Source organism: Corvus moneduloides, chromosome 3 (genome assembly GCF_009650955.1).
Source record: "Corvus moneduloides isolate bCorMon1 chromosome 3, bCorMon1.pri, whole genome shotgun sequence".
NCBI lineage: Eukaryota > Metazoa > Chordata > Aves > Passeriformes > Corvidae > Corvus > Corvus moneduloides.
In genome coordinates this window covers 106,350,548-106,377,384 of record NC_045478.1, presented here as the reverse complement: position 1 = coordinate 106,377,384, position 26,837 = coordinate 106,350,548, and the positions used below count along the sequence as shown (strand labels likewise).

The following is a 26,837-nucleotide window of genomic DNA, read 5'->3' as shown; positions in this document are numbered from 1 at the left end:
TTGTTCGTGCTGATCTGAGAACTCTTTGAACTTGTCATTGTGGACAAAAGAGGAGGGGAAAAAAGTAAATTAGAGCTTTCAAAATGCCTTTGACAGGTCTTTATCCAGGAGGCTGTTGAACAAGCTGAGGGAGCCGTGGGATGAAAGTGAAGGGTTTGTTTGTGCAAAAGGCACAAGCGAAAAAAAAATCTAGATCCTGGTAAAGATAAGCTCAAGACTTACACAGAAGCTGTGCTTGAGATGTTCTTGAATGACTGTTACAGTAGCTGTGCAAAATTCAGTAAGTTTTCAGAAGTGATTCTGTGTATATATCCATATGCCAGGATTACTGATTTTCTAAGGACCTCTTGGAAGAGAAGCTAAGTTCTCTGACTTTAAGCATAAGCCATGAGAGGGCAAGATAGGGTCTGATGTTGGTGGTTAACTTGAATTTTGCCTGTTCTTGCGTGTGTGAAATTGGTCATCAAAATAAGAAAAAAAGTAGTTTTTATACTTGAAATTTTCAAGTTGAAGTCATGGAGTAGTCAGTAGTTTAAGCAGGTTGGACAAACCCAGCAAACTCAGGTTTCCTGCTGCAGGCAGGAATAGTATTTTTCTGGATTAAAACTTACTTTGATAATGGATAAACATTCCAAATATGTCTCATGTTCTTCCTGGTCCTTTTTTTAAGTGAATAAAGTTTGTTTTAAACAAGAAATTAATGCAGTTTTGCAGATAATAAAACTTGAAGGTCCTTGCAACTGGTTCCTCTCTATGGGTTGGTGGTGTAGTGGTAGTTTGATAATTGAGAAACAATAAATATGTTTACAAATCTTGCATAATACCTGGGAAGTGAGAGGACCTAACATCAGGAGAGTACAACCTCTTGTGTGTTTGTTATGATTATAACTGCTAAAGACCAAGGAAGGTAACAGTAGGAACACATGGGTATGCTAAATGGAGAAGTTTGCTGTAAATCCTGTTCTGTTTTTGCCAAAGGAATTGTTTGCAGGTTAGAGGACTAAAAGTGACCAAGCTCCTTGGTTCCTTTGGGGAGGTTCATGTAGACAAGTTGGTTCCTTCTCTAATCCCTTGGGGAAGGAAGACATCTGGTTAGGGGGCTTGTATTTAGGCTGTTTAAGCAGTTTTATCAGGTGTCCTTAGTTTGGTTCAGTTTTTGTTGCCTTTTTTTTGCTTAGTATTTAAACAATGTCCGGTCTTTAAAAGCTGTGTTTGGTCACCGGTTGCTGCTGGTGCTTCTGAGAGAACAGTTTGTGATGTGAGTCCTAAAGTGAGGTCTGCTTGGTAAATTGAAGGGATTTGTAATAAACATGGCAATGTATCTGCTGTGACAACATCATGTAATTCTTGTTATTCCTCCAAACCATTTGACAGAAGTCTGAAAGCTAGAAATCATGCTCAGAAACACCAACAGGGATCAGAACGGAAAATTGTTTGGCTTTTATGATGTTTCTCATGCAAGTCTTGTTCTGTGTTCTTGCAGTAGGTATCTTCGGTATATTCTTGTCTATTTCTGACAAGCTCTGTGTGCATGCTGAAACTTTAATGTACCTTTTGGAGGTAACGCACCCTTATATGTCAGTAATGTCAATGTCTAAATTTATGTATTAAGGCTGTAGTTGAATGGATAAACATAGAGGTAGTGGTAGGATTTTTCTCTCATCTTTTTTGTTGATTTTTTTTTTTTTTTGGTATAATACAGAAGATTCACTGGAGTGTGGGGGTAGAATCCCTACCTCTTGTGTTGCTTTAGCCAAAGCCTTTGTTTCCTGACTGTCTTTGCTAATGACCTGAGGCAGTGGACTGTGTTAACCCCTGTGTACTGTTGCCAGTGTCTGGCACTCTGCAGAGCAATGCAGTGTGTAATGTAGAGATTGCTGCTGTCAGAATGACAAAAAAAATTGTCATTTCCAATGAAGTTTGCAAATGCAGATGTTACTGTAATTGAAACAAATGCATTTTTCTGCCAGTAAGCAAACCAGCAGGAATAATGTGGTGAAGGCTGTCCTTTCTTTGCCTGCATGTCTCTAGATAAAATTAACTTCCCTGCTGAAGCAAAGATATTGATAGATATTATTAACCAGAAATCAGCACAGTGTGTAAAATATGGAGGTCTCTGAAGGAGGCAGAGCTCTTCCTTGGTATTCTGAAAGTGTGATCAAAGAACACTGACCTCCCCGGCATTCCAAAATTAACAATATCTGACTTCTTTTTTTAACTGCAAATGCAAACTGTGTAGAGATGGCAATATTAACTGATGCAAAACCCCCAAGAAATGTATGAAAATTTGCTTGCGTTCTAGTGGAGAAATACCATTTAATGCTCCGTCACTTCTTATTGAGATTTATGCTTGCTTTCAGCACTTAAAGAATATTTATTTCACTATTTAAAAACCCTCATACCTACAATTAAAAAAAATACAGGAAAAAACCCCCAACAAAATACCAAACCAAAATGTCACGGAGCAACAGCAAGGGAAGGCGAGCTGGCAGTCAGTGGTGACAAGGCTGGCAACCATCTCATTGATAAGAACGCAGTCCCCCAGTGAGGCAAACAGTACTTTGGAAGTAGTTGGCATGGATTTACAAAGGGAAAATCATGCTTGTCTAACCCAATAACCTTCTGCAACAAATGGATTAGATGGTTGGATAAGGGAAGAGCAGGGAATGTTGCTTATTGTGACTTGAGCTGTCACTGTCTCCTGTTACATCTCAAAGTACTAGACTAGATCAGTACAGTGTGGGGGACTGAAAACTCACTGAGCTGCCAGGCTCAGGAGCATGAAGTCGCCCTGGAGGTCAGTCACCAGGGCTGTGTTCCAAGGGTTGACACTGGAGCCATCCTTGGGCATGCCCAAAATGTGAGTGGACACCATCCTGGGCAGCTGGCTTTAGCTGTGACCCTGCTTTGAGCAAAGGTTGGAGTAGTCAGTGCACAGAGGTGCCTTCAACCATGAGGATTCTCATCCTGTGGTCCAGGGTTGCACAGCTGCGCAGTGTCAGTGTTGGCCTTGGCCACAGGGAGCTAAACTCTGACAACAGTGGGGACTTTTTTCCTGCTTAATACCTCTTCTTCCATAGACTACTGGAAGACTTTCTTTATAGTGAAGGGAAAGAATTAATCTCAGAGTTGATTCTGAGAGTCAGCTTTACCTACAGGATAGATGTTGGTGTTTGCACTTGAAACAATTGCTGTCCAATGCTGTTGATTAAAAACCCCAACTTCAAAACTACCGAAGCATGACAGGCTAAATATCCTTGCTTTCTCAGCTCATGTGTTGTCTTATTTTCATCTGTTTTTTTTTTTTTACCAGGAAAGTTGACCAGTGGATAAGGCCATAGGTATAAGAAAGTATAGATAGAAACTCTGAGATAAGTGTTTTCATTCTCACTGGTGACATTAAAGAGTTATAGATCATGCCATGCTAATCACTGTTATGAATTTCTTATGTAGGTTGAATTTGGTTGAAGCTTTTGTGATGGATCCAGAACTACGTCAGTGCCTTCAAGAAGATCTGTTACGTCGCTTTCCAGACCTCAACCGGCTGGCAAAGAAATTTCAGAGACAAGCAGCAAACTTACAAGACTGCTACCGAATGTACCAGGCTATCAATCAACTGCCTAATGTTGTGCAAGCACTAGAAAAACATGAAGGTAATGCTACCCCCATCTATTTTCAATGTTTTTTAGTATACTGATGATGCAAAGAAGTAGAGCGTAGATTTCCAAGGATTGCTTTTTTCCTGTGTGCTTTTGTTGCAGGAATAAAGCTTAAATACATTTGAATTTGAAATGAGCTGAAATTCTGAAATGCCTGTCAGCTACTTTAAAATACACATAGCCAAATCTTTGCAGGAAAATATGTTCTAATTAGTGTGTAGCTGGGATGCTTGAGCTGTTAGGTGATGGTGTGGTAATCTTTGACACGGACTTGTCTCTAAGAATTCCTGCCCAATTGCGTGTGTATTATGATCTGACAAACAAGATACCATTCATACAATAGCATTGTCATCCACTTCCAATTGTAATTAAGCACAAAAGCCCCCCAATTTAAATATTATTGGTATAACGTCAGTGGCTTGTTTTTAAAATCACAATGCTCCTGTATTTGATACAGGTGACATGCCAGGGTTTCTTCCAATCTTCATTAGTAGGAAGCACAATGCTGTGACAAGCAAGTCCAGAAAATACAAAAGCTGATCATTTTTCCCTTTTCTGTGTGTTACCAAGAAAATGCAGAATAGGATCAGCATAACAAGGGAGTGATTCAATTTAGCAACAGCAGTTCTAACCTACCAGAAAACTCATTTTTGTAGAAGCCCATTAATTTGTTAGAAATTCACTTTGCATAAAGCAAGCATCAAAGCCTTAAAAACAAATGTTGTTTGAAATGGTATGGTTACAAAAATTTCTTTCCTCTATTTGAGTAGAAAATAAAGCTACCCAGTGTCTTACACTTTTCTGTACTACAGTTTTATGACTTCAAGTAATGAAACTTATCTTCTACAATATTAATCTTAAATCAATTTTTGATTGCTGGCTGCAGCCAAAGAGTAGTTAAGATCTGAAACTGAAGGAACTGACAGATATAACTCTTTTGTTTTTGTTCTAAAAGAGCTGTGCCACTCTTTAGCTGCCTCAGTTGTGTCCATTTGGCTTTTCCAAAAAGACTCTGCTTGTTTTAGCCTTGACATGGAGCTCTTGGGTTCCCATCTTACACTGAGGTGTTTGTTCAGAATGCTGGCTTCCTGTCTTTACTTCTTTTTATATTAGCTGCCGTTTGGATCAACAGAGTTCCTCTGTCATAACATTGGGGTAGGAAAACAATTCCATTTTTAGAGTTTTGAGGAGCAAGCTGTGTAAGGCAAGCTGCTAAGCTCACCATATGGAAAAGTTAATAGACTGCAAAAGGTTCTTCCTGTTCTACACATGAATCAGTTGGACTTAGCAGGGCAATCAGCAGCAGTATATTAAAGATAGTTTAAAATAGGTGGCATGTTATTTTTATTTTTCTTTGTACTTGTACCACCTGTTCAAAGTACATGAATGGTCTGGTAATTTTCAATGTACATGAGTGATTCAGACTGAATCTGATAATTTTTCTGTTTCTGACTGTACAGAATGTTTTAACTCATCAAGGGATGGAAAGTCAAAAAGATTTTTGACAATTCTGAGTATGTACCAGTTTCAGAACTCCCTTACCTATGAATGGCTATGGGGATATAGAACAACCATGAAGTCATCAGCTGTGACTGTCTTTCCCTCAGTATGAAGCATTGTTTTGTTGAAATCCTTGCTTTTATGGATGATGAAACCTGAGGAGGGGGGTGATGAGTGAAGACAACCTCTTTCTGGTTTAGACATAAGAAGTCTGCATAGGATGGGGAAGGACTCTGAGTCATCAAATCATTTTGCTCTAGCTGGCAAGAGGGAGCAGTTGTTCATTACTCAGATTGCTGGGGCATGAAATTTGAGTACTTAAAAGATTCCTGTCTTCAAGAAGCTGCTGGAGCATCTTCCTTCCCATCTCAAACAAACACTCTTTAAATATGCAGGATACAGGAATTGTATGCTGGGGTTGGAATACCCCTCACTGCTTTTGGAAATGCTTCTTACTGCTTGTTTCAGTGCTGTGCTTTCCCAGACTGTTGCACTGATGTGTTACAGCCGTGTTGTGATCAAACTTGGCTCTTTCCCATCCTTTGTCATATCCAACTGATTATTCCCTTACTCATAGTGGAAACTCATTTATCTGTCAATGTGTCATCTTACTCAGTGTTAAATTTTACTTGATTTCTATTAGCCCAGTTTTCAAGGTCGCTTAGTGTTGATCTATTTCTGATTTATCTTATTCCAGTATAATCTACTGATACCTTCCATATTGTGTATTTTAGTGACTTACTTTTGTAAGCAGCCTTGTTTTGTGTTAATATGAATTCAGACATCTTAAAAAGACAAATGCGTCTGTGAGCCCTGGGGGAACAGATGTCCTTTCAGCTCGTTCATCTTTTGCAAGTGGGTGATGTCCTGTTTATCTGCACTCTGGTCATTGCATAAATCACAGATCTTGCACCTTGACATCTCCTGTGACACCATGCTGAATGCTTTAGAATAGCTCATATTAGGTCTGCAGAGTCCTCTTTGTCTTAGGCATTCAGTATTTCAGACAGATGGAGCACTATATGGATATTCTCTGCCTCTGGTAAAACTGTACTATATTTCATCCCAATTTCCATTGTTCTTTTCCTTTTATCCCACTTTCCATTGCACTATCAAAGTGACTAGTGCACTTAGTCATTGGGATATGTCTGTTTTGCCTGGATAGAGTAGTGTCAGTTTGCTGCCAAACTGTGTGTTCCAGGTCTGCAGATTAGTGTTTTATTTTAATTTCCAGGCAACATTTTAAAACCATATTAATAGTCTTTAACACATGTAATAAATGCTTGTCTGTGCTTGAGTAAGTAAATTATGGTTTAAATGAAAAACTGCACCTGGGCACAGGTAGGCTTTGTGATCAGTATGCACCTCTGCTTTTGATGGTACATAGGTCTGTTAGTCTTTCTCTCAGTGGTTAGTTTCCGTGCTAATAATGTTGAGAGGTGCAAAAGAGGATTTTTTTTTTTTACTGTGCATCTTTTCTATGAGTTTATGAATACAGGTGCAAGACATGTTGGAGTTTAATTTAGAATTTTTCAGTGGTGTTTCTTGCTCATATTCTCTTAATGCCAGGTGTTTTAAGAAAAGCATATGCATGTAACTTTTTGTAAATCCTCATTATTCGCTGACTCCACTATTTTACTTCCTTCAAGTGAGGGTTACTGAGTTTGAAGCTGGATTAAAAGTGTAAATAAATTTTGCAGTGTATCAGTTTGACCTGTATGTAAATACATGAGTATTTTATTTACTTAATCAATGTATTGTAACTTTTGAATGTGACATCTTCCTATGGTGTCTGAGATGCACCCTTCAAGCTTAAATAATGAAATGGCATCATGAAACTTCCCTACTTACTCCTTTCAAGAAAAGAAATTATAATTGCTACTTAAAGTCCAAGCACAGTCGTTTTTCATTGATTCAAGAATACTGAAGATCATTTCTTTGTGTGTGCCATGTATTCTGTCAGCTGGAGCACTGGGAACTGCTAAGTCCACTCTGAAGAATGGACATGAAACTTCTTCTGCTCTTCAGTCTCTTCCTTGTTCGTTGACTCCTTTTATTTTCTAGGTTGGTTTAGATGTGTCTTCTTACAGGAGGGAAGGAACCAAGATATTGTGAGAGCAAGCAAGAAATTTGAAACAGAAAAAAATCTTTATTTCATATCTCATAGTTTTGAAGATTTTTAGTCAGCAGAAAACTGCATTCTTACAAGTTCAATAATCTCTCAACAGTATGTGATTTTTTTTTTTCCTCTATTAATAGATATTAGTCAGTTTAGAGCTTTAACTTTTCAAGGTTGAGGGAGTGGGGAAGCAAAAAGGCATGGTAGAAAAAGGAATCAAACCAAACCTTTTCTTTCTACTTCAGCTGAGGGAGGAGGTTCACTTGGGTAATCGTGTCCTCACTGTGTGACTTCTATAAATTTCTGTGGCAATTTTTCTTAGGAAAGGCTAGGACTTTTTTCTAAGTCTGGTAAGAAATTGAGAGACTCTGGAATTAGCCAGAGCTTAATTCTGTATTTCTCTCTTGATGTGCAAAGCCGTGCCTGTAAACATTAGAGGCAGGCCACACAATTCTGTACATAATTCAGTGGCTGTAAGTTCATAGTACTAGATTCATTTTGAGGCATTTTTTCTAAATCATATAGTCAGTAATGCTAATCTTTCTATGATTGAATCCTAACTTGAAGTGGCTGCAAAGGTGTAAACATGCATTTACTGACAGAACGTTTCCACAGCTGGCTGCTGGATGTAGGTGCTTATTTGTAGCTTATGGCTACCTGAAGAAAAGACTTCTTTCACAAATTTGGCAATATCTGTGCATGTTAGGTTAACTGTGAACTGCCTGTGGTGTTCAATGCTTTTGGTGTTCCATGGACTTCCAGCCAGTATGTGTTCCATGCAGTTTGACTTGTTCTACTCTGTTCACAGAGTATCTCTGTGAATTTTGATGACTTCCTATCTAGTGGAAAGCAGTGACTGTAAAGATTTGGTTATAATATATGGTCTTTTTTTGTGGAAAACCAAACCAGGTAACATACACTTCAGTTTCTGTTTCCATACTGTAATTACCAAATATTCCCAGTATTTGGTAACTTTTATTAAAAAAAATTTAAAACTGTGAGTGTGGATGATAAGACCTATGCTTTTTGCTAAAGGGATGTCAGCTTTTTATGTGCAAGAATTGGTGATATTCAGACAGCAGGTTTGCTTTCATACTGCTGTTTGTAGCCTTACTCATAATAGAAGGGAATTAATACCCCCAGGTATGAACAAAGATGACAGAGTAGCTACAAGCTTAATCAAAATATAGATGGGATAATTCCAATTTTAGAAAAAGGTACATGTGTTTCAGTGAAATAATCATAGAGCCCACCTTTGTAAAAATTAACCAGCTAAGCAGTTGTGTATCTTGGATAAGTGAATTCCAGTAAATTTGTGGGGGTTTGTGAATGATAATTTTTCCTGTTTGTTCATAATAGGAGCTCACCAGATGTTGTTGTTAGCGGTATTTATAACACCTCTTATTGATATCTGCTCTGACTTCTCAAAGTTTCTGGAGATGATAGAGACAACATTGGACATGGATAAGGTATGGAATGTTGTGTGGGTAGAGTTTACTTAGCAATTAAAGTTTCTTATTGAACCTTGCAATCTGCTCTATGCTCACTAAATTTAATTGATCATCTATATTAAGTAGCTAGCGATAATTTAGCTGTGGAATATATGAAGACAGTTATTGGTATATCAGGTGAATATTCAGGATACTCAACAGGATATTCACCTACTATCTGAAATTATCTAGCCAGTGAAAAAATGCTTTGGGTGCATAGATGCTGTGGACCTGAAACTATTTTTAAAAAATCTCATCATTTTTTAAAATTGGGTATTAAAGTGGAGAAGTAATTTTGTCATTTCTCTGCTTCTTTGTATTTTTAAAGTTACAGTGATACGTCTCAAATCTAGAACGTAGCCCAGGGTATGTTTATTACTTGGGGAGTCTTTTAGGATTTTCTTTTTTTTTGATTGACCAAGGATTAGGATTATCCTAAGTGTATGTCTCAGCTGACTGTAGAAATAAGAGAACTACCTAAACATGTGCCAGACATGGTAGTAAGGGCAGTTTGTTGAACTTGTGAAAAATGCAGTGGCTTTAAAATTTCGAACATGCATACTTTTCTCCAAAGGCAGGAGCACTGCATTTTCTCTCTTTGTATTGTGTTGTGCATCCATCAACTGCATTTTACTGTTTATGGAAAGACTGGTTGATTGACATGTTGCTGTAATTTGTGATGTATGGTAATGAAGAAATTTATAGCTTTATACCAGTTACAGACCATCTGTTGATGCAGTTTGTGTGCCCTGGGACTCTGTTTTCTTTAAAGCTAACAGCTGTTTAAGCCTTCACCCTTCATAGTCCAGCTCTTCAAATTTCATTTCAGGTTCTACTTTAAAAATGTTTTGTTGTCCTTCTAAACGGAATAACAAGTCAGTTATTTTTAATCAAATCCCATAGAATCTGGCATGTTGGATTTGGTTTTTCCCCCTCTTCAAGGTACTGGAAAATGTCTATAGATAAGCCAACACTGGTTTTGCCAGAAGAATAAACCTTGTCCCTCTGAATATTAGAATTTGAACTTTGACTTGAAATTCCTCTTGGATTTTGAGGGAGTTCAAATAAAATACGCAGTTCTATTCTGAGTGCAATTGAAGGATAGGTTGTCATAGCAACTAAATTATGTCAATAATCCATTCTAATATAAAAAGAAACATCTAAGTTCAAAAAGTGTGGGATGTGGTTATTCATTTACCTAGCTGTAATAAAAGTTGAGAAACTGTCACTTCCATTCCTATTTATCACAGAATCATAAGGTGCCTTTGAAAAACCATCTACTCCAACCTCCTCCTCAAGTCAGGGCAACTTCAAAGTTTGGTGGTGCTTTTGGTACATAGCCACCTGGCAGTGGAAGCACGGGGAAGAGAGAGAGAAAAAAGATGAAATGCAGCATGCTTCATCCTTGCCTCTGAAAATGTTAAGCTTAGAAGGAACCGTGTCTGCTTTTCAACTCAAGAGCTGGGTTGAAATTGGTAGGATTTTTGGTGATACTTGCAGGTTCCTTCCTAAACCTCTAGAGTCTCTTTTGGGGCAGATATTATTGTTTCAGAAACTTCAAGTTCCAAAGGCTTCTTGTTTTGAAACACCCCATTCTTTTACACTCTGTCTTGATTAGCTGCCTAAATCCAGGGTAGCAGACAGATTATGTACATAACAATGTCATTCCCTCTGACTTCCCTTTTTGCCCTGCCTACTGCTCAGTTATTTGTTTGCAAATAAATGTGCAGACAACTCCATTTCAGCAGAAAGGAGTCTGTTAAATTGGTATATTTTGCTTGCATAAAGTCTATTATTTGAGAAAACAAGTATTTGAGATGTATTTGTTTTGCAGTTGAACCAGACACCAACTATCACAAACAACATTGCATGACAACAATACATATATTAAAAAATTGAGTAAATTATTAAGTAAATTCATTTCACTGTGTATGATCAGGGGGATGCTTCTTTATTTTTTATTGCCTAGATTCATATGAATTTTTTCTTGTTATTTTTCTCTAGGTGGAGAATCACGAATTTCTTGTCAAGGCTTCTTTTGATCCTAATTTAACAGAATTAAGAGAGAAGATGAATGAACTGGAAGAAAAAATGCAGTCCTTGTTAAAGACTGCAGCCAAAGAACTAGGTAGGGTTTGGAAGTGCCTTTGATTCTTGTCTCTTTTGTAAAATGTATTGCAATCAGGTGATGAAAACTGCTGTAAAGGAGTTAAAGGGTTAAAGGATGTTTGCATGATTATATTATTGAGTTGGGGTGACTTTGGTTGTCGAGTGCAAGCTGTTGAAAACAGAGTGCTTTTTGGTTTATAACATGGCCTTTTTTTTTTTTTTTTTAATGGCATTCCAAAATATTTCAGAAATTATCATGTATGTTGCAGAATCAATTTTGTAGAACTGTAACTCATCAAACTCTTGGCTAAGTCTAGTTCTTTTTTAGATTTTTTGAGGACCTGCATTGAGACTTTTCTTTTTCCCCTGGGTGTCCATTCAGTTTTCTTTTGATGTTCCTTGCAAAATGTAATGTGTAAGCAAATGAGACATTTAAAGAATTGGTTATTCTATACAAAAAATTCCATGGGCAGCTGATGAACTGGGCACTGAAAGAGCAATTTTAAGAAAAAGAAAAAGCCACCAACTTTTAATGCAAATATGGCAAGGAAAATTGGCAACACTGTACTTATTTTGGGTTACACCTTTAAGAGCTTGCATATGTTTTTAGTGTAAAGATGATACCTGGATGAAAAGAAGGAAAGCCAAGATTGTGTAGGGATGGAATGAGAAATCTTGTAACAGAACCATGTGTTAGTAGAAGGATCATGATAGTACAGGTGCTATGCTTACAGCAGCAGTACAGAGTGTCCTTGAAATTTTCCTGGAGAATTCACAGCAGTACAATAATTGCTGATTTGAATATGCAGCTTGAGAGCATTTTAAAGTAGGAGCAGGGAAGGAATCCATATATTTGTGTTTAGTCTGGGTATTTCTCATACCTGTACAGAACCAAAGCAAGTCTATTGAATTAGGTAATGTAAGAGAGGCTAAATCATGGGAACTGAGGGTTAGTGAGCAAGAATAGCACAAGGCTGCAGGATTGGTGGTAATACAGCTGGTTTCTTTTTCTTTCTTTTCATCTGAAAGGTTTGGAAGCTGGCAAAAGTATCAAACTGGAGACAAATTCACAGTTTGGACATCACTTTAGAGTAACTTGCAAGGAGGAGAAAGCTCTCCGTAACAACTCGAAATACGGAATCATTGATACACAGAAGAATGGTGTGAAATTTACTAACAGGTATGAGATTATATTGGTAGTTTTTAAAGCCTGTTCTGAAAGGAAAAGAATTGTTCCTTTATAATTGTGGTGATAAACTGGATTCCCTACATCTTGAATGGCAAATTTTCACCTTTTTAATTGGCTCACAGATTGAAATATTGAGCAGGACTGGCATGAGGGAAGAACAGTAATAGAGTTTATCTTAAAAGCTGCATTCCCCGTTTACATTGCCAACTGTTATCTATTTTTGGTCCTTTGACTTGGGCTAATTTCTCTGTTTTAGCTGCAGCAAGTATCATAATTGCTTTTACTGTGAGTGTTTATACAGACACAAGCTGCAGTAGGGAACGAGCTATTTATGTTTATCACCAAATGTGACATGCAGCAATTTTGTTGGTGATTACCTTTTTCTTCCCTTTGTTCCAAATCTTCCCTAATTTCTATTGGTCCTGTGTATTGAACTTCACTTCTGTGGCTCTTTTGATTGAACTGTTGAAAAATTTAAGTCTTCAGGCTAATTGCATTGAGGCTGTTTCAGTGTGTCCTTGTCTGGACAGCAGTTCTGACACAGATCAGCTGAAAAGTCTGTATTTTTTTTTGTTGAATTTTAGCTGGTTTAGAGCATTTTAGCAGGGGCAAGGGCTGCATCAGCCATCAGATGTTTCTCTGTTCTTCAGTGTTTTTACACAGAGCAAACGAAGTAGAAAGTTGCATGTGCAGAATTGGGCAATAACTTAGGTTGAAGGCTACTTCTTATCCCTCACTCAAAGCAGATGCACCTTGGAAATTAGATCCTATCTCAAGATTAAATGGTGTAGCCCAAGGCCTTGCCCAGGTGCCCATCTTCTTAAGTATCCTTCACAGTCTCGTGGGGCACAAGGTCCAGTGCTGAATTACTATTTATGAAAACTTTCCTAATCAGGTCTAATGAAAATTTCCTTGCAGAAACTTGGGATCTTAGTATCTCATTCTTTTGCTCTGCACCTCCAAGGAGAGTCTGTTGCCTCTTCCCTCCAGGCTTCAGATTCTCTCAGCCTGGGCAGGCATCTCTCTCAGCCTGTCCTTGTGTGCCGTGTGCTTCAGCTCTGTACCACCTTTGTGGTGACCATCTGCTCCAGGTTCAATGTTGGGAAGACAAAACCTAAAACCAGAGATGTCATCTCAGGAGTGCTGAATAGAAGGGAAGAATGACTTCCTTCAGGATGCTGGTTCCACTCTAGCTACTGCAGCCAGCATGGGCTTGGCCTTCTCTGCCTCCGGGGCACACTGCTGGCTTGTGTTCAGCTTCTTGAGGGACCCAGTGGAGAAGGATTTTATGATTTTTTTTGTTTTGTTTTTTACTGTTTTATAGCCATGTGGACCACAGTTTGTATTGGTGGACAGAGTTATTTCATCCCAGGTGCAGGACTTTGTATTGACGTGTGCTGAAATTCTTGTTCACCTATTTCTCCAGCCTGGAGTTATCCCAGTGAATGGCAGCTCTGTCCTCCAGCACACTGCCAGCTCTCCTTCCTGTGGCATTGTTATACCTTGCTGAGAGTGCATTTGAGAGTGCATTCAATTTCATTGTTCAGGTTGTTAATCAAGGCATAAATAGGATCAGCCCCAGTATCAACCATAGGAAATGCTGCAAATAATCAGCCTCTAACTGGACTTCAGCCTCCTGACAAGTTCTTCCTTGTCTGTCAGTGGCAGATCCAGGAGAAAACTAGCTTTTAAGCCTCCTGCTTGTGTTCCATGGAAGGGTGAAAGCTGCAGAGATTAATATATGGTGCAGTCCGTTTCAGACAAGCCCTGCTGCTCGTGCTCTGTGTGTGAGTTCAGCAAGAGTCAGATCTTGACTGACACACAAGTGTGAGGAGCACTGCCTACAGGGCAAGGCTGGTTTAAAGCCAGGGCTATCACTAATAGTGACTGGTTTCTGTTAATCACTCACTTTCATAGTTATAAATCCTTCTCTTCGAAAAGGAGGGCAAACATATTGGTTCACACCAACCAATATGTTGGTGTATTTCACACCAATTTGCTTAAATGAACAAAGTGTAAACCTTAATTGCATTTTGTTTTAACATTTACTCAGAGGGTATTTTTTAAAAACATCCCTGAAATGTAAAACAGCTTTTTCTGGTTCTAAATATGTTGTGAATCTAAATGTATGATGAAATTAGGCTTTTCTGTAACTGAGAAGATGTACTTAGAACCTGTACTGTGTCATCTGTTACTTTCCCTTAGTGAAGCAGCCCATGCATCACTAATAAAAAAGAATTCTCTGTGCTTAGTTAAGTTATAGTTGCTTCTGTAGGTGGTACTAGAAGTACAAGACTGACTTCTGCCTATAGTGTGGGCACACCACTTGGGTGTGTTTCTTATTCAGTCTTGCAGACTTTTGTTCTTTGTTTAGGAGACAAGAAGTATAAAAACTTGTTTAAACTCTTTTCTTTATTTCAGCTTACCTTAGTTTGCAGTCCAGAATCTGTTCATAGTGACTGTAGTTAACTGAGGTTTTTACTAAATGAAAGAAGTCAATGTCTTCAGATCTGATAAGCCTGTTGTAGGGCTCTGGGCTAATTAGGCAGTTGCTTAGCAGCAAAATGTAGCAAAATAGCCAGAAATTCAGTTTTAAGAGCTAGTCCTTATCACATAGCATCTCTATAACATGGATGTTTTTAAGAGTCATGTGTTGATGCTAGAATTTCTGGTTTGGCCATTATGGGTGATCTTAAACTTGGAATTAATCTGGAGGCTGTCTTGGTGTGGTTGAATAGTAGGTCAGTTGCTTTGTGGTCTTTGCTGTTAAAACAGGTGGGGACACCTGGTATTGACTCACAGATGAGGAAGCCAAAAGTTTGGCATTGTAGGTGAAGGCAGGACACCACAGCTTCTAAATACTCTTGTTTTGTTCACAGCAAACTGAGCGCCATCAATGATGAGTACATAAGGAACAGGGAAGAGTATGAAGAGGCTCAGGATGCAATTGTTAAGGAAATCATTAACATTGCTTCAGGTGAGTGTGCCACTCTTGGTGTGTGTCACAGTCCGGAGTGCTGGGAGGACCTGCAGTTCCTTTGAGGGTCTTCTACAAACTGTAACATTGTCCAGAGAATTGGTGTGAAAAGTGAGCTGTGGCTTTCAGACAGCTGTTGGAAGTTTGAAATATGAATTGTCTTCTGTTGCCAGACCCTTTCCTGGCATTTCTGCAAATGTGCAGTGATGGGGTGTGTGCAAATGCTAATCCTGTAATAGGAACAAAAATAAGGCTATAAAGGCCACATCTATCCTCCACTGACCTCCCTGACTCTGGGCACCTTCACCCTAACAGCAGAAGAGGTGAAGGACAGCAGAGAACTGAAGGAGTGGGACCTGAGGTCTGTAAGAACATTGATATGCAATATAAGATCGAGTTAATCATTGCTTGTATGGCAATACAAATTATTGGTTTCCTAAGTTATTTCCATATATTTTGCTCCAAGATTGTCTACTTCCAGGGCCTTCTTTATTATCCTTCACCAAAAGCAGAAGAGACACTGGGGAGTTTGGGCTCTAGACCAGTCCCTTATCACTTTCACTGAAAAAAACCAAACACCAAAGCTTTAAGGTTGGTACTGGGGGAAGCCATTTAGTCTGGTGTCACAGGCACTGTATCTGACAGGCCTCTCCCTCCCATCAGTCACATAAACATAGATGGCTGCTGTGTCTGAACTGTCTGTGCTGTCTCTCTGGTGTGTTTGCTTGCATGAGCATCAGAATCCAGTGTATTATTCAGGAAGGAAACATACTGGATTTCCAGATGAGGGAAAATAATCAACATGGCCTCACCTCTTCCTTTCCTTAGTCTGAAGAAGTCTCCTTGGTATTCAAGGCACGGAAACTTTAGGAATACATCCTAGACTCACAGGAGGTGACTTCCATCTTGAGAAAAATTGTTACTGCAGGTGAATTAGCTTGATGGACTCAGTATAGGCTTCAAGGTACCTTCTCAGCTGAAGCAAAAGAATGGCTAATGGCACTGAATTTGTATCTCCTCAATGCAAACCAGGTTATGCAGAGCCCATCCAGACGATGAATGATGTGATAGCTCAGCTGGATGCCATTGTCAGCTTTGCTCACGTGTCAAACGGGGCCCCGGTGCCCTACGTCCGTCCCGTCATTCTGGAGAAGGGACAAGGCAGGATTGTGCTGAAGGGTGCCAGGCATCCCTGCATCGAAGTGCAGGATGAGGTGGCCTTCATCCCCAATGACATTACATTTGAGAAGGGCAAGCAGATGTTCCACATTATTACTGGTAAATACTTCTGTTCTCTTTTTTGTTATTTGCTTTATAAATGTCTTGAGTATTTCCAATAATGATGTCTTTTTAAAAAAAACTAAACCAACAACAACCAAAACAAATCAGCAACCTAATAAAATTCTGTCAAAACAATTTCTAACATCAAGGGTGAGCAGCTACTGAATTACTTATCTTTCTGCATGGGGAATAAGAGTTAGCTCTGGAAAAGAAGGGAGGGTATTTGTAAGCTATTATTTATTGCTATTATTGATTATATTTTTTTAAAAAAAAAGTGTTCACAATGTTAATGTGAAATGTTACCTTTGACTGTGGATATTCTACGTTTCTGTACATACAAGCATATTTCTCATCATCCAAGCTAATAGTGATGGAATTGGTTACTGTGACTTTCGTTGTAGTGCGCTGTTTGGAGAAGTTGATCACTAATTTACAGAGAGTCATTTGTGAAGAAAAAAGAAGCTGCTAGGACAGTAGAAAATAAAAAAATTGTCCTTCCTTAAAGTAAGGCCTTAGTGAATGTAACTCCACAAGCTAGGCAACCTCAGGAGCTGGAAAGCCTGACCCTGCTAAATTGATGTGGAAAATTCCACTAGGCATCAATTGTACTGTAGCCATGTAGGCACTTTTTGGAGGCAAGATTTTAAGCATCCTCTTTGTTAGTGTTTTCTTTGTGAAGTATTAAAGTTGATTTTAAATGCAAAGCATGTTTCAATGACTGTACCATTTTTTACCCTTTTCTCTGGTGTAATTAAGATAATTTTACTACACACCAAAACATTTTTAGTGTTTATAGATTTAATTGGATCTTAATTTCCATCCAGATGTCCTTGACATACGTTCTGAGTAGCAAAGATCTGAAATTAGAGAATGATTAATGAGTACTTCTAACATAATCAAAAAGAAAAACTGAAACCCTGAATAAATGCATGGCAACACGCTTCTTTTTCTGGTTAGCAAAAGTGTAAAATTGGTTTTAATGATCAGTTTCCTGGATAATACTTTTTATTTCATTTGTACTTCAGTTACAAATAACTAATTAATATCTGGGTTTGCTGATTCTAAGTCACCCATTAGCTGGTACCCAGGCTGTAACTAAGCTGTTTCATTTTTATAGAGACATTTTAATAGTTGTTTGAGGTGAAAACAAATTATTATAATTCTTAAGCAGAAATAAATACTGATGGTTTTTAATTTAAAGCTTATTAGTTTTAGGCATGAATGCATGTTTTAGATGACTGCTTATACTTTTGAAAAGTCCCAAAACTTATGAAGGCCCGTAATGTTCTCTGATCACCTTTCTTTTGAAAAAGGAGCATTCAGTAAGACAAACAAGCCTTGTTAGTCCTGGAGCCACTTGTTGCACCTGTTAGACAAGTTTGCTGCTCTTTTCTGGCGAGACAGTAATAAGTTTAAACACTCTTTGTTTTAATTTAGAGCCTGTTCTCCTTTAAAAGAGCTGTTGAATTGTAAAAAGATGATGCTTTTTAAAATAATTCTTGGAAAATCTCTTCTTTAGGCCCTAACATGGGGGGAAAATCAACATACATCCGACAGACAGGGGTGATTGTTCTTATGGCGCAAATTGGGTGTTTTGTGCCGTGTGAGTCCGCAGAGATAACCATTGTGGATTGTATCCTGGCTCGGGTGGGAGCAGGAGACAGCCAGCTGAAAGGAGTGTCCACTTTCATGGCTGAAATGCTGGAAACTGCTTCAATCCTTAGGCAAGTCTTGTGCTTTTGTTCGATTGCGTTGGTTGGGGTTGATGGGAAAGGAGGCGCATTTAAGGTGCATTTAGGATTTTTCTTTTGTGGGGAATCTTAGTGGAGGATCTCAAGTTCTTTTTAGCTTGTTCATAAGTTCCTGAAGTAGCCTTCTGTTTATTCCAGTGGTCAATACAGAGCTGCTACCAAGAGGCCAAAGTTCAAATGGGACAAAGGACCTAATTTGGAATGATCTGTGTGGTGCTGTGTCTGCACTATATATGTAACTAAGAAGGGTCTTTTGCCTGTTCCATGCTCTGCATCCACAGCATAACTTGTGGTACTCCAATATCCGGAGTTCATGCTGCTATCAAACGTTACAAAATGCTCTTATGGTTTTAGGACAGCAACTGAAAACTCCCTGATAATCATCGATGAGCTGGGAAGAGGAACTTCTACCTATGATGGCTTTGGCTTAGCGTGGGCTATCTCAGAATACATTGCCAGCAAAATCTGTGGGTTTGCCATGTTTGCTACACACTTCCATGAACTGACAGCTCTTGCTGACCAGGTGCCAACAGTAAATAACCTCCATGTCACTGCTCTGACCAGCGATGACACACTGACGATGCTTTATCGCGTCAAGGAAGGTAAGACTGTGTCTAAACTTCATTTTGCCCTGGGGAAGAAAAATCTTAATGGAAAAAAATCCCCCCCAAAAACTCATGTCATACTTGAGGCTTAGGGTTTATAATACATATGTTCTTCTCTGTCCATAGACAGTGTGTATGACAGGAGCTCTGTCCCTGTGTGAACACAGTTGGTGGTGATGTTGATGATTATTTGTGATGATTTCTAGGCTATTTCTGCCATTCAAGTTGATGTTACTGAGTTGCTTCCCTTTTCTTTTTGAAAGATGGAGAGAAGGGTTCCAGAATGTTATTTTCTGTTTTCCTAAATCAGCCATTTCAACCTGCTGATGTAAGAGACTTAAACTTGTTAAACCGTTCTTTTAAAAGAAATGAATGCACCTTTTATGTGCTGATAGTTTTTAATAATGTCTATATCATTATAATAAGACTTAGTCTTATGTTGCCCAATTTATGCAGTAATTTGATGTAGGAAAAATCATATGGTTAATTTTTAGCAAATGGCATCATAGTGAAACAACAAGTAGCCTGTTTTGTTAGTGTAAGATCAGTTAGATGTATTTAATTAAAACCTTTTAGTGGATCCAGTTATTCCTTTCAGTATTAAATTAAACAATTTTTAATTAGGCATAAATTTCATCTATTCCTTCTGCTTCTCTATATCCCCCATCACTTGTTTTTTCTCCCTTCAGCAGGAGCCTGTATTTATTGCTAAATTAAGCAGAGCTGTAACTGTGGCTTGCAAGGTGTGCCCATTTATGGCATTCTAATTTAGCTGTGAACTGTACAGTGATTTTGGATTGTTCTCACTAGAGCGTTTCAGTCCGGTTGGCAACCTTGGGGCTGAGATTTTGATTTAAAATGTGGGCAGAGTACTCCTTCTTACTCTGTGTACCTCTTAATTTTCCTCCTCTGAGTTCCACAACAAAGGAATGAGTTAGATGACACTTGGGTGGGTAGAACAGGGTTACTGTAGAACACTCTGGCTATCCTGGATCTGTTACCTTGCTGGTTTTATTCCTATGGCATTACTGATTGACTATTTCTTACTCATTTCTTCTGGTTTTAAATCCATTAAATGACTTCATTTCTTGCCCTTAGATTACATGTATGACCACTTCTAATTTTGTATTCCCCTCTGACTATAATCTTGCAGTTAGGTTTTGGGTACTTTTCTGTAAAGCTTGGGAGACTGCTCTGAGCAAGGGGAATCACAGCAGAAGTACTGCTCTCCTCTGGCTTTGCTGAGAGTCTGCTCAAAGCTGGGTAGGTTACCTCTGTCTGCCACAGCCTTGTATCTTTTAACTCTGTGTCCTTGTCTTTTGGGATCTTTATTCCTTTGAGATGGGCACTGTTGGTGCACTTTGCTTGAATATTAGTCCAGAGCACTGTGGCCCTGGTCCACAGCCTGTCCCAGTGGAGAGGAGGTGTCTGTGGTTCTTTCCTAGTTTGTTGTTTCCCATCTTCTCCAGCACATGTTGAGCTCCTTCCACCAAGTGAAGGTTCAGAGCCCTCTGAAAGCCTTGCTCAAACTGGTGCTTAAAAGTGATTTAGTGTGGTATTGGAACTGAAGAAAAACAGTCATAAACTGCTGCAAGTGTACATTGAAACTGTGAGTGGTTTTGGTGCAGCAAGAGATGGTGATGTACAGAATCTTCAAAGAAGCCATCTTTATTTAGATGCCTTATTTTGAGCATGTTGGTTGAGGAGGGAATCAATATACACTATATCAAAACCTTCTACCTTCTAAATCTTTTGGAACAGCTCGTATAATAAAACCCCCTAATATTCCCCAGACAGTTGGGTGAGTTCTCTTTCTTCAACCCACTCCTTTTGTTCTTAAAACCTGTACTAATTCAGCCATTCTGGTCCTGATAAAAACTGTGGAAGCCCAGTTTAATATTTTTCTTCAATCAGTTGTGCCATTTTCAGTCATACACATCTTTTTGTACATGCAATGTCTTTTCATTCCATCCATTTTCCTGGAAGTGCTATTGAGCATGGAGACACAATATTTTTTATCTATCTACTTAAACCTCTGTCAGAGGAGATACAGCACTGTGAAATCTTCATCTTTAAATATCTGGACTCTAATTAGATATCCATCTTGCACCAAAGTTTTTTGCATTTAGTGTTTCCCTTTTGGAATTGTTATGTTGCTCCATCAAGCATGTGTGTATAGGCAGCTCAGATACAGCTGTGTTTTGAAACAAATAACAGGTTTGATGTCATTTGAAACGTATAACTAAATCTGAAAAGCATGACAAGGGACTTTTATACAGTGTTTTCAACCCTGTCCTCATGCTTCAAGAGTGACAGAATCACTGGAAGAGGAGACACATGAAGTACTGTTCTTCAGGCCTCTGCTCAGGATTCTCTGAGCTGAGAACTGAGTTAGATTTGAGTCTGGGGAGGTGTCTTTTTTATACAAAATCAAGAAGACTGATTTCTGCTTAAATGTGTTAATTTCCTTTAAGAAACCTGAGAGATTACAAGGTTAATAAAACAGAAAAAGTCAAAATGCTAAATCTTCCTTCACCTATTCTTCAGTTACTCAGTATTTAATAGATGATTAGTTGAAAAACCCAAAAACAACTGTCATTTTGCAAGTGTAATTAATTTATTCTTAGCTCCTTGATGGAAACCAGAATTAAAAGGATGTAGTAATATATGTGGGAGAACAAATGGAATTATGATAATGTAAGCAAATAAGAGTTGATAGATTTTATCAGAGGGCTTTTAATACTGAAGTGAAAATTGTTTTATGTAACTGTGTATAATTTACGTATTTTGAGCAATTATGAGGACTTTTCTCAAACACATGTTATAAACAGTGTACTAATTGGAGTAAGTGTGAAGTTGCAGTTGAAAGATTTTGATATAATTAAAGATGATGACTCCTGGAGACTGAGGAGTTATTTGGTACAGATGCAAAGGAGGAGAGGGATGATTGAGAACGCAGCATTTTTAATGTTTGTCTCTACACATACATACATGTATTTATATAGGTATAGAGTAAATGTGAGAAATATCCATTAAAAAGCACGCAAATTATTATATTCTACAGACTGTGCTGCTTTAATAAAAATCATTGTTCAATTTCAAGTATGAGAGGGAAATTCTCTGTCTGAAGAGTTTTCCATTTCTTCCTGAAGCACTTTGGAGCTGCAATTACTGCTCTAATAGAGCTTAATTAAGTAAGAGTGTATTCTTTATTCTGTGTTACCATTTTTAGTAGAAAAAATAAATCAGAAAGTGTTGGGGAGAACCAAATCAAGTCACGCACTTAATTCTTCAGAACAGGGAACTATTACAACCATGTCCATATAATCTCTGAGCAGCCATATTATCTTCTGTGAATTCTTAACTGTTGGGGTTTTTTTCTCTGCTTCCAGGTGTCTGTGACCAGAGTTTTGGAATACATGTAGCAGAGTTGGCAGCTTTCCCAAAACACGTGATAGAAAGTGCAAGAGTGAAAGCATTGGAGCTGGAGGAGTTCCAAAACATTGGGAAGTCCAAGGAATCTGAAGGAGAGCCACCAGCCAAGAAGTTATATAGAGAAAGAGAGGTGTGGTATCAGAAATAATTTTTAAAATTTGTTTTGCTGGAATAGCTGAAGCAAAATCGCTTAAGGATTCCAATTCCCCCAAAGCTTGAGAATAATTACCTATAATGCATTTTTCTGTAACAAAATATCTTGGCTATGATGTTCATTAGGAGTTGAAGAGATGTTCAGGGATAGTGGGTTTTGATTTAGATTAATTTCAAGTTAACATAGGCAAGAATTTTATCTAAAAATATAGTCATGAGATGGAAACTATTCTTTTTTCCTCAAAGAATAATGCCCAGCAGTACAGCTTGAGTTATACTTGAGTTATATATGTGTGCCTGTCCAGTGGAGTTTTATTTATGCTGTGAACCAAACAGGAACTTTGCGTTCATCACTTTTGTTGACTATTTAATTTGTATGCAAAGTTTCTTGGGACTTAAGATAACAGCTTCTGTTACCATTGTGTAGAATATTCTTGGCTCTGCAGTTGGGTCACACCTGGTTTTGCTTCCCCTTATTTGAGTGTTCATTAGTGCTGAGTTCTTAGAGCCCAGTGTGATCAGATCTGTTCACACCAGAGAAAAGCTGAATACCCACCCAGCCTTCTCCTCTGTGGCCTTCCATGTCCCATCGGAACTGTCACATCTCAGAAGCTGATCATATCAAAGAACATGGCAATCAGTACCTGGAATGTCTGATGTACAGGTGTCATAAAATGAAGTTTCTTTAAAGAAGCTTTGTTAGCAGGTAGTGTAAAGGACAGCAAAGGCTGCAGGAAGCTTTTTCAGAATATCCTGTGTCGTCTTGTTGCTGGAGTAAGAGTCCACAGTGACATCTGTGGCAGCCTCCTGGGAAATCCACATGCTTCTGCTTTGTGGCTTTCATTGGTTTTTGTCAGCAGTTGGGTCCTCCTTGCTGTGTGCATACAAACCTGCTTCCAGAGCACAGTTCTGTGTCCCAGCAGTCAGCCTGAACCTTCACAGCATTGTACCACATTTATCTCCTTCTGGCAGCCTTGGTAATACAGCAGTGTATGGAAGTCTTGAAGTGTTAGTCCATATCCAGTACACTTCCTACATTTAAAAAGCCTTTGCTCTAGACAGAGGCTGTTCCCTGTTACTTTATTTTCACTTTCAGAGGTCAACTGCATTTGTTGTTCTAGCTCAGTAAGTGGATCTGATGCTTTAGGTGAACAATCTCTGGTTTGTTCTACTTTTTACTGCCAGAAGGCTTTCCCTCCAACTACCTCAGTTGCTCCACTATTACCTTTCCTCTGTCAGGTGTCATGGTGAAGGAATTTTCAGATTAGTTGGACCTGGCTTGCATGGTCCTAAGTTGGTGTAAATTAAATTGACATTGCAAACACTTGTGACAAATACAGCATCATGTTTTATTCTTTAGTGTTTCAGTAATACATAATATTCCATAAACTCTCTAGGCAATAGAATGGCAGAGCTTTAGATGTCTCACCCAGAGAATTTGTCTGCCTTGGTTAACATCATGTGTAGAGGGAAAAGGGTGCTATTACTTTTTGGAAACTTCTGCATCAGTCTTAAATGATAAGAGGAAAACTAAGTAAACTTTTCAGTAGAATTCTAAAATGCAGAGGACAAACTTCTGCATTCTGGACCAATTGTTTCCAATACAGGGATTCTGAATACTGTTCATTGCAATGTTTGTTCTTGCTATTCAAGTCAGATTGTTTAGAAGTTCCACTTTGCCTGTTTGTGTAAAAGCATATGCATAAAGCTTAATTATCATCTGTTCTCCTTGGTGACGGCCACTCTCCAGTTGCTTGGTTACAATTTGTTCTTTCCTTTTGCATATTGAAACATTGCTTTTGATTGACAGTCCCTTCTAAAAGTAACTAGTTTGGGTAATATGACCATTCTGGTGCTATTATTGCTGGCAGTCCCCACCTCATGTGGCTGCACACTGGAATTAAATGTGGAACATTTATAGGAGATCATAATGTTCAATATTGTGTTTATGCTGATCAACTCGTGCTTTTTGCTCGTGGACTGAAAAAGAACTCCCGGTACCAGCATAAGTGGTTTGTTCTGGTGTTTAGAACTTGATAGCAAGGACAAAGATAACCATGATTTTTGCCTGCACTGAGTTTCTGCTGATGAACAATACTTTGTATCTGTAGGGAATTCGGAAAATTCCTGCTTGCAATCTAAACATCCTTGCTGTTTTCTTTTCCTTCTCTTCTCTCCGTTTCAGGAAGGTGAAAAGATAATTGAGGATTTTCTTTGTCAAGTGAAAGCATTGCCCCTGACAGGTATGTCAGAAGAAGACATCAAAGTCAAGTTGAAACAGCTGAGAAATGATGTGCTGGCAAAGAACAACAGTTTTGTGAATGAAATAATTTCTCGAACGAAAGTTATATCATGAAATGTGTGAGAACAGGATACAGCTCTTGAAGTGTATTTTGTATTGAAAGAACTATAATTTTCTTGTCTTGTAGCTTTTATACTTCATGATACTTGTACTGATTTATGTAGGCATTTTTTCTTGGATTGTAATTATTTTGTAAAAAATTCTGAGCATATTACGTGCCAGATTCCTGCTTTAGTTGGGATCATTTTGTCCTTTTAGAAGTTTACAATAAAATGTTTTTTTCCTATCAAGAACTATTGACTGCACAAACAAAATGTGTAATATTTTACCAGAAGTGGGCTAGAAAGTCTTAACAGTTGAGGTGTCAAACAATTGCCAGAGCCTTGGAAAGCAGCAGTGCGTACACAAAATCCTTGTCCTAGACCATGATTCTTTTTCGTGTGATGCAATTATATTAATTAATTCACTAAAGATTTAGTAATGCCTTGTTAGTGCTCCATTAGAATAAAAACATCTAAGTGTGTCCAGGTAGCCAGGAAGGCCAATGACGTCCTGACCTGTATCAGCCATTGTGGCCAACAGGACTGGGGCAGTGATTGTCCCCCTGGGCACTGGTGAGGCCACACCTCAAGTGCTGTGTCCAGTTCGGGGCCCCTCACTACAGGAAACACATAGAGGGGGTGGAGAGACTCCAGAGAAGGGCAATGGAGCTGGGGAAGGGTCTGGAGCACAAGTCTGAGGAGCAGCTGAGGAGCTAGCAGTGTTCAGCCTAGAAGAACAGGAGGCTCGGGGGAAGCCTGATCTCTCCCTACAACTCCCTGGAAGGAGGTTGTAGCAGGGTGGGCAACAGTCTCTTCTCCCAAGTAACAAGTGATAGGACAAGAAGGAACAGCCTCAAATTGCACCAGAGGAGTTTTAGATTGGGTATTAGGAAAAATGTCTTCACCAAAAGGCTTGTCAACACCAGGGAGCAGGCCACCTGGAGAAGTGTCAGAATCACCACCCTGGAGGTATTGACAGTATATGTAGATGTGGCACTCAGGGACATGGTTCAGTGGTGGCCTTGGCAGTGCTGGGTTAACAGTTGGACTCCATAATCTTTGGTCTTTACCAACCAGATGCTTCTGTGGTTTGCCAGAAATTTTTTGCATGTGTACCTGCACAGAGCTGGGGAGGGGTGAGGTGGGTGGGTGGGAGGGATTTTTTTTGTTTGCTGTGTGAATGGTAATGCTTCCGTGAAATATACTATAGGCCTGCTCTTCCTGCCTGAGTTGTGATAATGTGCATATTTTGGGGGTTTTGTAATGTAAGCAGAGGCTGGGGTGAAGTTACATTTTAACTGGAACGTCTGAGCTGGTCGTGATTAGTGAGGTCTGTCTACAAAGTAAGAATACATTGATTTTTATCTGATGTGCTTCTCTCATTGAGGCAGTTTGAAAGCATGCTGGTACAAGTTTATTTTCTCCTTGAAATTTAGCATTTTAAATTGTAGCTGAAGAATACTACCTATATTTAAAACTGTCAGTGTTGAAAGACTAATGGGAAAAGGTGTTTGTCGCAGGAGAGGACAGGAATAAAGTCATGCTGAAGATGTTAGGCAAACTCTTGCTGTGTTCCGAGATTGCATCAGTGGGTGTGTGCTGGGGACAGCAGTGCTGCTGTTAAAGCTGTGCTATAGCCCTGTGTCAGGGATTAATGTGTTGCAGTGGTCTGCCTTTAAGCATTTAAGTAGTCATAAAAGAGGTGTGATGTTCAACTTGCTGTTGGATAATGCTTGTACTTAGACCAGAACTGGGACATACTAGATCTACTTCTTAACAGAAGCGCTAAAGGCTTGTTTGAGAGGTTGGAGTGCTGCCTAACACCTTTTTGGCCTTTAAATTAAAATGCATTCTACTTAAAAAGACAAAAACAGATTTGCATGTACAAGCAGCACAGTTGATGCATGGTCTGGAAAAGCACGTGAATGAAAAACGACTGTTGCATAAAGTAATGAAAAATATATCTGTTTTTGCAGTATATTGTTTCAAGCACCAAGGTATCCAAAAATGCTGCATCAAACTGCTTCGGGTGTTGCTAGAAATGGGCAGTTCCTGTGAGGGACTGGAATGGCTGCTACTGACAGCCTGTTCCTGTGTATGCTGAGATCCCTGGAGTCTGAGCAGAGATGCCCCTTTCTGTCGTGTGGCATAAAACCACCAGAGGTCATCTCTTCCAGGAACTTCTCCATTTTCCCTTTGGCCCTGTGTGCACTTGAAGTGTCTACT

General features: G+C 38.9%; 1 protein-coding gene across 1 annotated transcript in view; it reads left to right on the top strand.

The window, feature by feature from the left end:
• MSH2 (mutS homolog 2) overlaps positions 1-24,863 on the top strand; it is a 45,545-nt gene extending 20,682 nt beyond the window's left edge. Inside the window, exons 7-16 of the mRNA XM_032103210.1 lie at positions 3,454-3,653; positions 8,638-8,747; positions 10,773-10,896; positions 11,907-12,057; positions 14,946-15,043; positions 16,076-16,321; positions 17,844-18,048; positions 18,430-18,677; positions 22,073-22,245; positions 24,454-24,863. Of these exons, the coding sequence (XP_031959101.1) occupies positions 3,454-3,653; positions 8,638-8,747; positions 10,773-10,896; positions 11,907-12,057; positions 14,946-15,043; positions 16,076-16,321; positions 17,844-18,048; positions 18,430-18,677; positions 22,073-22,245; positions 24,454-24,624 (1,726 nt within the window). The 3' untranslated portion in view covers positions 24,625-24,863. The remainder of the gene's footprint in view (positions 1-3,453; positions 3,654-8,637; positions 8,748-10,772; positions 10,897-11,906; positions 12,058-14,945; positions 15,044-16,075; positions 16,322-17,843; positions 18,049-18,429; positions 18,678-22,072; positions 22,246-24,453) is intronic.
• Positions 24,864-26,837: the final 1,974 nt, after the last annotated feature.